The following is a 13374-nucleotide window of genomic DNA, read 5'->3' as shown; positions in this document are numbered from 1 at the left end:
GAAAAGTAAAATACATAAAATTATTCTTTATATAATTTTATATTCTTTGTACTCCTTTGGTTCATAAATATAAAATATAATTAAACTAATAAAGAATTAAAATTTTAGAAAAAAATACATCAAATATTTTCTGACTTAACTATCTCTAATATTTAATATTATAGTAATTCCTTTAATAATTTTTTATTATTTAAAGTTATCACATTTATCAAGTCTCATTGATTATGATCATTACACCCATATTATACACCAATATTTACCCCAAATACTGTTCACCGTATTTATACGTGAACAGTGTTTTTTAAAATAAAATAATAATTTTTATTTTTATTTTTAAAATTACGGACGACACTGTTCATGTACGGACGTGCATTAACCAACTTCATTACTGCATTAACTAAGTTTTTACGGTGCATTAACCAAGTTTGATGACGGCTAAAAATTATTTTTAATACCTAGATGTTGCATTAACCAACTTCATTACTGCATTAACCAAGTTTTTACATTGCATTAACCAAATTTGGTGAATACCGTAAAGTACTGTTCATGGGTGTAAGAATAGCATTACTCAAATTTGGTTAATGCAGTGTAAAAACTTAGTTAATGCAGTAATGAAGTTGGTTAATGCAACATCCAGGTATTAAAAATAATTTTTAGCAGTCATCAAACTTGGTTAATGCAGTGTAAAAACTTGGTTAATGCAGTAATGAATTTGGTTAATGCAACATTCAGGTATTAAAAATAATTTTTAGCAATCATCAAACTTGGTTAATGTAGTGTAAAAACTTAGGCTCTATTTGGTAAGCCATATTTTTTAGCTTATAGCTTATGTCTTATGTCTTATAAGCTCATATGATAATTTAGACCCGTTTGGTAACGGTCTTTTCATCACGAGCTTATAGCTTATTTTACTAGCTTATAGCTTATTTTCCAGACGCTATTTTAAATAGCGTTTTAGCTTATGTCTTATAGTTTATCATTTTTTCTTCCTTTTTTATCCTTATTATTTTAATTAAAATCCATTTTTAACCCTTATCATTTATTTTAATTTAAAATGAAATAAATATATATTAAATATCTTTTATGTCATTTTACATTTATAAGTTAATTGAACCGCTAATTTTACCAAACACTTTAATTAGCTTATAAGCTATCAGTCTCAACCATCCGCTATAAGCTATAAGTCATCAGTCATCAGTCATCAGTCATCAGTCATCAGTCATCAGTCATAAGCTATAAGCTATCAGCTAGCTTATCAGTCAACCGCTATTTTTACCAAACAGACTCTTAGTCAATGCAGTAATGAAGTTGGTTAATGCACGTCCGTACATGAACAGTGTCGTCTATAATTTCAAAAATAAAAAATATTTTTTATAAATATTATTATTTTATTTTAAAAAATATTGTTCATCGTAAATACGGTGAACCGTGTTTAGTGTAACTATTGGTGTATAATATAGGTGTAAGAATTGCATTACTCATTCTTTTTCCCTCTTATATATACATCATGTAGTCAATAATTTTTCACAAAGTAAGCTAGATTGTTGTTGTTTTCTTCTTTCATTACCATGGAATTTCAAGTTCTAGATTCATCACCATCCAAAAGCACAACCAGCCATGTATTAGTGATTCCATACCCATCACGAGGACACATCAATCCCATGATGAATCTCAGCAAATTACTAGTATCTAACAGCCCCAACATCCTTGTCACCATTATTGTCACACAAGAATGGCTAACCTTAATAAACACCGAACCCAAACCCGACAACATAAGATTTGAAACCATCCCTAACATTGGTGGTGACAGCTTTCTGAATGTGGTTGATGCTGTTATGACACAAATGGAAGCGCCGGTGGAGGAGTTACTCGATCGGCTTAATCAGCCGCCGCCGACATTTATTATCTATGATGCTTTTCTCTTTTGGGCTGTTGGTGTTGGAAACCGGAGGAATATTCCGGTGGCTGCTTTCTGGACATCTTCTACGTCGGAGCTGTGGGTGCAATTTTTCCATATTTTCCTACAAGGCAAGCACTTAGCAGGTGAGGGTACAATCAATCGTTACACTTTTCATTTACAGACAAAAAAGAACATTACATTTCTTTCAGATTTAACTATTTAGTGAGAAAAAAAAAAGTTGTTTTAACGATATGAACTCATTTATGATCACGAAAAAAAAGAGACACAAGAAAATAAAATATTTTATATTGTTTCAATTTATATTTGATGATTTATTACTATATTACAAAATATTTATATATACTATCATTTTTTTGTTAAATGATTATTTTGAATATGACTTATGTAAATAAATTATTAAAAAAAACAACATATAATATAATTTACTTATTTGCTTTTAAAAATATATTAAAAATAAAAATAAAAATTGATAATATAAAATTTCAAAAACAAAAACAAATCTATAATTTAGTAAGAACTTAAAAATATAATTTTTTTAACAATAAATTTTAAAAAAATATGTATGATTTTATTACAAAATAACTTTATCATTTTATATAATTAAAATTCTATCAAAATAAAAACCTTATTTTCTTAAAAGGATAGTTTTATCGTTTACATATTTTCATAAAATATATCCATATTTTATTTATCTTATTTGACATATAAAATAAAATTATCTAATAACTCATTAGATTTTAATGACTCATAGAATAAAATTATTCTTTTACTCATTATTATATAGCATTTTAAATTTTTTTATTTTTTATTTTCAATTTGAGAAAGAGAAATATTTTTATGAATTAGTAATTTTTTTAGAAAACTCATACTCATAAATTATTACATTTTTTATTTTTTATGTTATATCAACTCACCCATATTTAGGTCTATGATTTGGAAATGGTCCTAATATTTATGAATTTTTATGAATTACGTCAATGGTTTGGAAATGGTCCTTTTGAGGGAAAATTACGTACCCCAATTATTCGTTCTATAAGTTCATTAAAGATTCGCTTCTTTTTCTCTCATAAATTTAATTGGACGTTGTAATATTTCTCTTTTTTGTGCGGATTTTCCCGTCTTTGTGTAATCGGGTAGGAGAACCCTTAGTTCTCCCTATCAATATATCTTACTTACACAAAAAAATATATATACTACTTTGCAAAAAAAATGTTAATATTTTATTTTAAATATTTTTTTAAGGTTTTCTCACAAAAGTATTTGTACTATACTTTATTTTTACAATAAAGAAAGGTGTTACAACACAAATTTTAATATAAATTTTTATCTGTTAAAATTCATATCAACTCTAAAAAAAATATGTGAATGCATGTCATATAATTTTTTTAATAATCAATATAAATTGGTGAGACTAAAGACAATTTTTTAAAATAAATTGTTTGTAAATTATCAAACGCTTACTTCATATATAATTCATAAATATATAAAGCATGTTTTTTATTCACAAATAACTTTTTTTGAATTATATGTTATTAAATTTTATTGATGATGAATAAATTATCTCCATTTTTTGAACGAATAACCTAAAATAAGTTACTTTTTTAAAAGAGGAAACACGAGTTGAACAATATGTCTAAGAAAGTGTGTGTTATCGAATTTTTATTGGTTTGATAAAAACAAGATGATGTGTGCATGGCCAATACGCGAAGACGTTTTCCTACCAAATACTTAAAGAGACAGGTGTGATTTGGATGGCTACACTTTGGAGTTTGTGGATGAGAAACAGTCTCATGTTTAATAACATTATTAGTTCATTGCTATGAAGCGCCGACACGCTGTTCAGAGGGCGTGTCGCCACGTCAGACACGTGTCGGACACGGATACTCGTACGACACATATTTGATACGGTTTTGCAGTGTCCAACGAAAAATAATTTAATTACAGCGGACACGGATACGACACTTTGCTTTAAATAAAAGGAGCCTGGATCGTCTCCTGCCCTTTTCACTTTTGCTCATTATGCTGCTCCAAATCAATGGTTGATAGGCACTAATAAATAATACTTTAGGAAATTAATATGGATATTATGTAATCTAAAGGTTCAATTTAAGGCAGAAGAGAGGGCAGTATAGAAAAGACAGAAGAGAGGATCCAGATCTAAATAAACGACACACCCAACTTAAAAAAGTTTAGATTTTTTTTTAAAAAAAAAAAGACCCAACTCAATAATTATCAGATTTTTATTTATAAAAATAATAGAGATCTTTTTACCTTTCATATTTCACTTCTCCATTATAAAAATAACATAATTAGGATTCCTTTTTTTTTTCTTTCTTATTCCATGGTTTAGAGACTGCTTTTATCAATATGGAGTGACTATAATATGATTTGTATTATTTTGTTTTGGTGGATTTATGTTTTATTTTTATTGATTGAAAGTACTACGTTTAAATATATATAAATTTTGCTTCTCGTTTTAAATTCTTTATAAATTGTGCTCATACATTGCATTATTATTATTAATATATAAAATATATATAGTCGTGTCTGTATCCTATATTTTCTATATTAGGCAGTTCTCGTGTTCGTATCCGTGTCGTGTCCCGTGTCTGTGTCCGAGTCCGGACTTCATAAGTTCTTAGCTTTGAAGGTGATGTTGTGTTATATGTTTATAGGGGCTAAAATTAAAGTTGATTTATCTTTATTTTGCAGAAAATGGTGATACATTAATAGATTATATTCCAGCAAAATCTTGGATTCACCTAGAAGACATCCCTCTTCTTGATCAAAACAACCATCAAATTTTACAATGGGCTCTGAAAAGTTATCAATGGATTCTCAAAGCACAATTTCTACTATTGCCTACAATTTATGAGCTTGAGCCACAAGTAATTGATGCCTTAAAATCAAAACTCACTATACCAATTTACACCATAGGCCCAAACATACCTTATTTTAATCTTGGACACAATTCACATTCTCTAAATGCTACTAATGATGTTGCACAAAGTTACATAAATTGGTTAAATCTCCAACCCAATGGTTCTGTTTTGTACATTTCATATGGTAGTTTTCTATCTGTTTCAAGATCACAAATGGATGAAATTGCGGCCGCATTGTGTGAGAGCCGCGTTCGATTTTTATGGGTGACACGCGACGAGACTAGTAGATTGAAAGATATGTGTGGGGAAATGGGGTTAGTTGTGACATGGTGTGACCAATTGAGGGTATTGTTACATCCTTCAATAGGTGGTTATTGGACACATTGTGGTTGGAATTCTGTTATTGAGGGTGTTTTTGCTGGGGTTCCTTTTTTGACATTTCCACTTGCTATGGATCAACCACTAATTAGTAAGATTATAGTTGAGGATTGGAAAGTTGGGTGGAGAGTGAAAAAGGATGATAAGTTAGACACTTTGGTTACTAGAGATGAAATTGTTGTGTTGATAAGGAAGTTCATGGATTTGGATTTTGATATTGGAAGTGATTTGAGAAAAAGAGCTAAAGAGCTTCAGCTTTTATGTCAGGGAGCAATAAAGAAAGGTGGATCATCTGAAATTAATGTGAGAGCATTTTTGAAGAATGTAATGCAGAGTGGCTTGACATATGAAGGATCAAATGGATTGTAAGTTCAAGTTGCTATTGACAATTTCAATTAAATTGGTGTCTTTTGATTCTCTTGCATTGTTTACTGATATAATAAATGCAAATGTTTTTGACTCAATAATACTTATAATAGTTCTTCTTTTATAAACCGGATATCATATCTGCAAAGAAACTAATTATTTTTTATATGTGAATAATTATGATGTATTAATGATGTGAATTTCATTACACCACAATGCATAAGACTTCTTTTTGACTAGACAATGCAAATATAACACTTTTTATTTTATCTAACTTTATCTTATTTTGGATATAAAAATTATAATCTTTAACTATTTAATAATTATCATAATTATATACAACACTTTTTTTATATAAAATTTAAAAATAATATTATCATGATAAAAAAATAATATACATCATCTTATTATTATAACTCTATCTAGTTCTATCATATCTTCACCGTCAAAAGGATTATATGAATTTTAAATATCTAATTTTTTAAAAACAAAAAAAAAGTTAAATGTTTTAATCGCATAGAGTATAAAAAACTACTCACAACATCATTTGATCGGTTTGGATAAAATTGTAAATTTATGGGTTGAATTGAATTGGGTTGGATACTTAGTCACCCAATTTTTTCTTTTATATTTTTATATAATTATAAATGATGTGTCATATATTTTTTCAAAAATTTCAATTATATTTTCTTCAAAAATAGTTTATCCTTATTAGCACTTTTCTTTTAACGTTAAATGTCTAAATATTCTATAAATTTTTTATTAAGGTAGTACCTAGAACTAGAATTAGATAAATTACTCAGAATTTGTTGAGATTGTAATTCTTTGTGTCAAACCAACATGTTGCTCGACAGAACAAGGGTATGTCGAAATAGTTTAATTTGTGTTGAGTTGTATTAGATGCCGAAGTGTCGAAGCTTCACACAAGATTTTGACTTAGACCAAAATAAATATTTTGGACTTTTGTAGTTTTTGGCTATGGCTTAGGGAGAAAGCAACCTAAAACTATAAATAGAGGGAGTAATCCCTATTCTAAGATACACTTGTATTCATAGAATTTTGCAGTTGCAAAGTGAATAGGAATTTTCCACAGTTTTTGGGCAGAGAGAAACTCTGCAGAAAATATTCTTCTTCATCCTTTTAATTTTGCTCAAATCGTAATTCACCTTTCTCCCCAAATTCTCTTTCTTCCTTCTTTTATTATCATAAGGAATTACTCAAAGGTTTGAGTTTAATTCCAACATCTGGTATCTAGAGCACTAGTTGAGCGATTCTTGGAAGAAAATCACGATGGCAATGAATCATCCGAATAGGCATTTTCGGTGATTCTCCCAATTCTGAAGGGTCAGAACTATGAGAATTGGTGTAAATAGATGAAGGTTGTTTTTTGTTATCAAGATCTTTGGGATCTTGTGAAAGAAGGAGTAACACAACTTATCGAAAATGCAACGGATGAAGAAAAGGCTGAACACAAAGAATTGAAGAAGAAGAAGAATTATAAAACACTCTTTATAATTCATCAATGTGTTGATCCAGATAATTTTTGAGAAGTTGGGTGATGTTGAATCAGCTAAAAAAGCCTGGGAAATTCTGGAAAACTCATTTGGAGGCACATAAAAGGTGAAAGAGGCGAGATTACAAACTCACAAAAGAACATATGAATTGCTTCATATGGAAGAAAGTGAAAGCATAATTAATTTCTTCACTAGGTTATGAAACTGGTGAATCAAATCAAGGTATGTGGGGAAGTGTTAACATCAAGATCACTTGTGGCAAAGATCTTGAGGTCATTGGCTCAAAAGTTCGACTACGTGGTGGTAGCCATAGAAGAGTCGAAAGATTTGTCAATACTCCTATCTTTCTTCTATCTAACAACACTAGAGCTCCTCACGGCGACACACTAGGTCTCACAAACTTCTTCTCAAGAAATTTCTCCAATTGCTTCTTCAATTATGACAACTCTGATGCGGACATCGTGTACGGTGCCATAGACACGGTTCTAGTACCAGGTACAAGATCAATAAAGAACTCAACTTCTCTCTCAATTGGTACATCAAGAATTTCATCAGGGAAAACTTCAGGAAATTCTCGCACCATCTTCAACTCGTCTATTATAGCTTGATTCACAACAGTCATCGATGCAACCAAAGCAAACACTTTAACTTCTTATTTCATCAGCATGCGCATCTGTCTCGCCGACAATAACTCAACACCTTCCTCTTCAGGAGAAGAAAACCTCACCGACTTGTCATAACAATTAATATGAACATGGTTATGCTCTAACCAGTTCATACCCTAGATCACATCCAAACCTCTCAATGGAAAGCAAACAAAATCAACAACAAAGTCTCAGTCGCAAATCAACACGGGACACTTTAAACACACAAGAGAAGTAGTCACCAATCCCTTAGCCGGAGTATCGACAACCATCTCTCTGTTCATAGCAGACAACACAAGACCCAACCTTTCAATGCAATCAGCAGAGATAAAACAATGTGTAGCACCGATATCAATAATAGTAATCAAAGGAATTCTATTAATGAAACATGTACCTTTGATGAGTGCATCCTCACTAGCGGTCTGAGTTCCCGACAAGGAGAACACCTTTCCACTAGCTTGCTCCTTCTTTGGTTTCTGACACTTACTTCCAATGTGTCCTTCTTCACCATAATTGAAACAAACCATCTGCTTATGCTTGCATGCAGATGCCGTATGTCCAGTCTCACCATAACGGAAACACCTCGTGGTACCAGCAGTACACACATCACTTTTATGGCCAGCTTTTCCACACTTGAAGCACACGATACCAGCAGGAGCATCTCCCCCACTATTCCTCTTGCCCTCATAAGCTTTCTACTTCCTCTTGCCAACTAGAGCATCATAAGGCTTGCCAAGGCCTTGTTGACTCTTGCCCCGCTTCTCACTAATAACTCGATAATGAGCATTGTTGTCTTCCTCATAAATTCGAAAACTATCAACCAAATCAGCAAAGACACGAATCTTCTGGTAACTAATCGCCTTCTTAATTTCTGGGCGCAATCCATTCTCAAACTTGATACACTTTGAAAATTCACCAGTTGGTCCATCATAGTGTTGGTAGAACTTAGCCAACTCCCCAAACTTAGCAGCATACTCGAAAACCGACTTATTCTCTTGTCTCAACTCAAGGAATTTGATTTCCTTCTTGCCACGAACATCCTCCAGAAAATACTTCCTTAAGAACTCCATACAGAACACAACCCACATGATCTCCTCACCATTAGCCTCCAACCGCTTGCAAGTGTCTAGCCCCAGTCATCAGCTTTGACTGCTAGCATATGATGTTAGAACAAGAATTGTTCTGATCAATATTCTTAGTTTTGATGATAACAATGTATATGAATTTTGTATGAGATAATGTGGTACTCTAATCTTATGCAATTTCCATTTCAGGAATCATATAAAGAGTATGCACAAAATCAGCACAAGAAGCACTAACTCAGAAGGTTCAGCATGCAACATCAGAACATGCTCTGGCAAGACATCAGAAGATGGTCAAGCAGAATCAGAATATGGTCTATTGAAGCATCAGAAGAACTTGAGATCAGAAGCAAAAGCACTGAAGTTCTCATGGTATCACACTAGAAGCAATTCAAGGTCAGAAGACAAGAAGATACTCTGCACCAAGCTGTTGTACTCTGATGATATTCAAACATTGTATCTACAAACATCAAATCAGAAGCAAGTACAAGATGGCAGGCAACGCTGACTGACAAAAGGAACGTTAGAAGCTATTAACGGCAAAGTCAGTAGACGCAGCAAAAGAAAGGCTCGAGGTAGTTGACAAAAGAGTGAAACATTAAATGCAATGCTGTACGGATCACGCAACGCATTAAATGCTCCCAACGGTCGTCTTCTCAAATGCCTATATATAGAAGTTCTGATGAGAAGCTGAATACAACACTTTTGCGCAAACGTACAGAAACGCTGTCAAATTCAAAAGCTCTCAAACTTCATCTTCAACCTCACTTCATTACTGTTGTAATATCTTAGTGAGATTAAGCTCAAACTTTAAGAGAAATACCACAGTTGTGATTATAGCTTATTAAGAAGCATTGTATAACTCTTGTAAGAATTTTTACATTCATTTGTAAAGAACTAGAGGAGATCAAGTTGTGATCGGATTCTCTAGAAGTCTTAGAGGTTATCTAAGCATTGTGTTCCTAGAGTGATCAAGGTGTGATCAGAATACTCTAGAAGACTTAGAGGTTATCTAAGTGGAAAACCATTGTAATCTTGTGTGATTAGTGGATTAAATCCTCAGTTGAGGTAAATCACCTTGTCAAGGGTGGACTGGAGTAGTTTAGTTAACAACGAACCAGGATAAAAATCATTGTGCAAATTGTTTTTATCTTAAGAGTTTTAAAACTACACTTATTCAAACCCCTCTTTCTAAGTGTTTTTCTATCCTTCAATTGGCATCAGAGCGCCGATTCTAAGGTGCAAGCACTTAACCGTGTTAGAAAAGATTCAGGAAGAGAAAAACACAAGTTTAGATGGCTGGTGAAAATCCAACACCTACATCTACATCTGGCTCTGCTGAGCAACATAATGGAAATGGTAACAATGGTTATACTAGACCACCAGTATTCGATGGTGAAAACTTTGAATATTGGAAAGATAAACTTGAAAGTTACTTTCTTGGTCTAGATGGTGACTTATGGGATCTTCTGGTGGATGGTTACAAACATCCAGTGAAAGCTAGAGGAGTAAAGCTAACAAGACAAGAAATGAGTGATGATCAAAAGAAAGAATTCAAGAATCATCACAAGTGTAGGACTATTTTGCTGAATGCTATCTCTCACGCTGAGTATGAGAAGATATCTAACATGGAAATTGCCTACGACATATATGAATCATTGAAAATGACTCATGAGGGAAATGCCCAAGTCAAGGAGACTAAAGCTCTTGCCTTGATCCATAAATATGAAGCCTTCAAGATGGAGGATGATGAAAACATTGAGAAAATGTTCTCAAGATTTCAAACGCTAACTGCTGGATTGAGAGTCCTTGACAAGGGATACACCAAAGCTGATCATGTCAAGAAGATCATCAGAAGCTTGCCCAGAAGATGGGGCCCAATGGTGACTGCATTCAAGATAGCAAAGAATCTGAATTTGGAAGAGCTGATCAGCGCCCTGAGGAGTCATGAAATTGAGCTGGATGCTAATGAACCTCAGAAGAAAGGTAAGTCTATTGCATTAAAATCTAATTTTAAAGAATGCACTAACGCTTTTCAGGCTGAAGAAGAAGATTCTGAAGAATCAGAAGAAGAAGAAGAAGAAGAAGAACTGTCCATGATCTCCAGAAGGGTAAACCAACTCTAGAAGAGCAAGCACAAGAAGTTCAAGAACTTCAAAAGTTCTAAGAAGTTTGAGAAAGGAGAATCTTCTGGAAGCAGAAGATATGACAAGAAGAAGATCATGTGCTATGAATGCAATGAGCCAGATCACTACAAGAATGAGTATCCAAAGCTTCAGAAGGAGAAGCCTAAAAAGAAGTTTCATAAGAAGAAAGGTCTTATGGAAACTTGGGATGATTCAGATTCATCAGAATCAATATCAAACTCTGAAGGCGAGCAGGCAAACATTGCACTGATGGCCACAGTTGATGATGGATCAGAATCTACATCAGAACCAGATTCTGAATAGGTATTTTCTGAACTCACTAGAGAAGAGTTAGTTTCCAGTCTAACAGAACTTCTGGAACTTAAAGCTCATCTTAGTATCAAATACAAAAAGCTGAAAAAGCTGTTCTCTAGTGAGTTAAAGCATGAATGAATCAGAACATATAATATGTATCAGAGCATATAGAATGCATCAGAACATAGGATATGTATCAGAGCACATAAAAAATGTATCGGAACATATAAAGGATAAGAATGTGTTAGAGTATATTCTATCACAAGAATATCAGAACATTCTTCCTTCTTGCTTCTGATCTTGAAGCTTCACAGCACTCAGCTTGCTTCAATTTCCATGAGCATGATTCTTTACAGAATTGATTTTCCCCATGTCTTTGCTTCTCATGTTGAGCTTTTTTAGAATATCTTCAATTTCTAAGGTGCAAGCACTTAACCGTGTTAGAAAAGATTCAGGAAGAGAAAAACACAAGTTTAGATGGCTGGTGAAAATCCAACACCTACATCTACATCTGGCTCTGCTGAGCAACATAATGGAAATGGTAACAATGGTTATACTAGACCACCAGTATTCGATGGTGAAAACTTTGAATATTGGAAAGATAAACTTGAAAGTTACTTTCTTGGTCTGTATGGTGACTTATGGGATCTTCTGGTGGATGGTTACAAACATCTAGTGAAAGCTAGAGGAGTAAAGCTAACAAGACAAGAAATGAGTGATGATCAAAAGAAAGAATTCAAGAATCATCACAAGTGTAGGACTATTTTGCTGAATGTTATCTCTCACGCTGAGTATGAGAAGATATCTAACAGGGAAATTGCCTACGACATATATGAATCATTGAAAATGACTCATGAGGGAAATGCCCAAGTCAAGGAGACTAAAGCTCTTGCCTTGATCCATAAATATGAAGCCTTCAAGATGGAGGATGATGAAAACATTGAGAAAATGTTCTCAAGATTTCAAACGCTAACTGCTGGATTGAGAGTCCTTGACAAGGGATACACCAAAGCTGATCATGTCAAGAAGATCATCAGAAGCTTGCCCAGAAGATGGGGCCCAATGGTGACTGCATTCAAGATAGCAAAGAATCTGAATTTGGAAGAGCTGATCAGCGCCCTGAGGAGTCATGAAATTGAGCTGGATGCTAATGAACCTCAGAAGAAAGGTAAGTCTATTGCATTAAAATCTAATTTTAAAGAATGCACTAACGCTTTTCAGGCTGAAGAAGAAGATTCTGAAGAATCAGAATCAGAAGAAGAAGAAGAAGAACTGTCCATGATCTCCAAAAGGGTAAACCAACTCTAGAAGAGCAAGCACAAGAAGTTCAAGAACTTCAAAAGTTCTAAGAAGTTTGAGAAAGGAGAATCTTCTGGAAGCAGAAGATATGACAAGAAGAAGATCATGTGCTATGAATGCAATGAGCCAGATCACTACAAGAATGAGTATCCAAAGCTTCAAAAGGAGAAGCCTAAAAAGAAGTTTCATAAGAAGAAAGGTCTTATGGAAACTTGGGATGATTCAGATTCATCAGAATCAATATCAAACTCTGAAGGCGAGCAGGCAAACATTGCACTGATGGCCACAGTTGATGATGGATCAGAATCTACATCAGAATCAGATTCTGAATAGGTATTTTCTGAACTCACTAGAGAAGAGTTAGTTTCCAGTCTAACAGAACTTCTGGAACTTAAAGCTCATCTTAGTATCAAATACAAAAAGCTGAAAAAGCTGTTCTCTAGTGAGTTAAAGCATGAATGAATCAGAACATATAATATGTATCAGAGCATATAGAATGCATCAGAACATAGGATATGTATCAGAGCACATAAAAAATGTATCGGAACATATAAAGGATAAGAATGTGTTAGAGTATATTCTATCACAAGAATATCAGAACATTCTTCCTTCTTGCTTCTGATCTTGAAGCTTCACAGCACTCAGCTTGCTTCAATTTCCATGAGCATGATTTTTTACAGAATTGATTTTCCCCATGTCTTTGCTTCTTATGTTGAGCTTTTTTAGAATATCTTCAATTTCTAAGGTGCAAGCACTTAACCGTGTTAGAAAAGATTCAGGAAGAGAAAAACACAAGTTTAGATGGCTGGTGAAAATCCAACACCTACATCTACATCTGGCTCTGCTG

At 33.2% G+C, this 13374-nt stretch overlaps 2 protein-coding genes across 2 annotated transcripts; one reads left to right on the top strand and one right to left on the bottom strand.

Annotated features, from left to right (window-relative positions):
• Nucleotides 1–1518: 1518 nt before the first annotated feature.
• LOC131656263 (UDP-glycosyltransferase 87A1-like) lies at nucleotides 1519–5695 on the top strand. The gene is made up of 2 exons (XM_058926012.1): nucleotides 1519–2043; nucleotides 4634–5695. The coding sequence occupies exons 1-2, from the start codon at nucleotides 1569–1571 to the stop codon at nucleotides 5548–5550; spliced, it is 1392 nt and encodes a 463-aa protein (XP_058781995.1). The 5' UTR covers nucleotides 1519–1568; the 3' UTR covers nucleotides 5551–5695.
• A 2705-nt stretch (nucleotides 5696–8400) lies between these two features.
• Nucleotides 8401–8793, bottom strand: LOC131658461 (uncharacterized). The gene has a single exon (XM_058927753.1). The coding sequence runs from the start codon at nucleotides 8791–8793 to the stop codon at nucleotides 8401–8403; it is 393 nt and encodes a 130-aa protein (XP_058783736.1).
• Nucleotides 8794–13374: the final 4581 nt, after the last annotated feature.

Source organism: Vicia villosa, linkage group LG3 (assembly GCF_029867415.1).
Source record: "Vicia villosa cultivar HV-30 ecotype Madison, WI linkage group LG3, Vvil1.0, whole genome shotgun sequence".
Classification (NCBI taxonomy): Eukaryota; Viridiplantae; Streptophyta; class Magnoliopsida; order Fabales; family Fabaceae; genus Vicia; species Vicia villosa.
The sequence above is the reverse complement of the archived record's forward strand: the minus strand, read 5'-3'. Positions and strand labels throughout refer to the sequence as shown.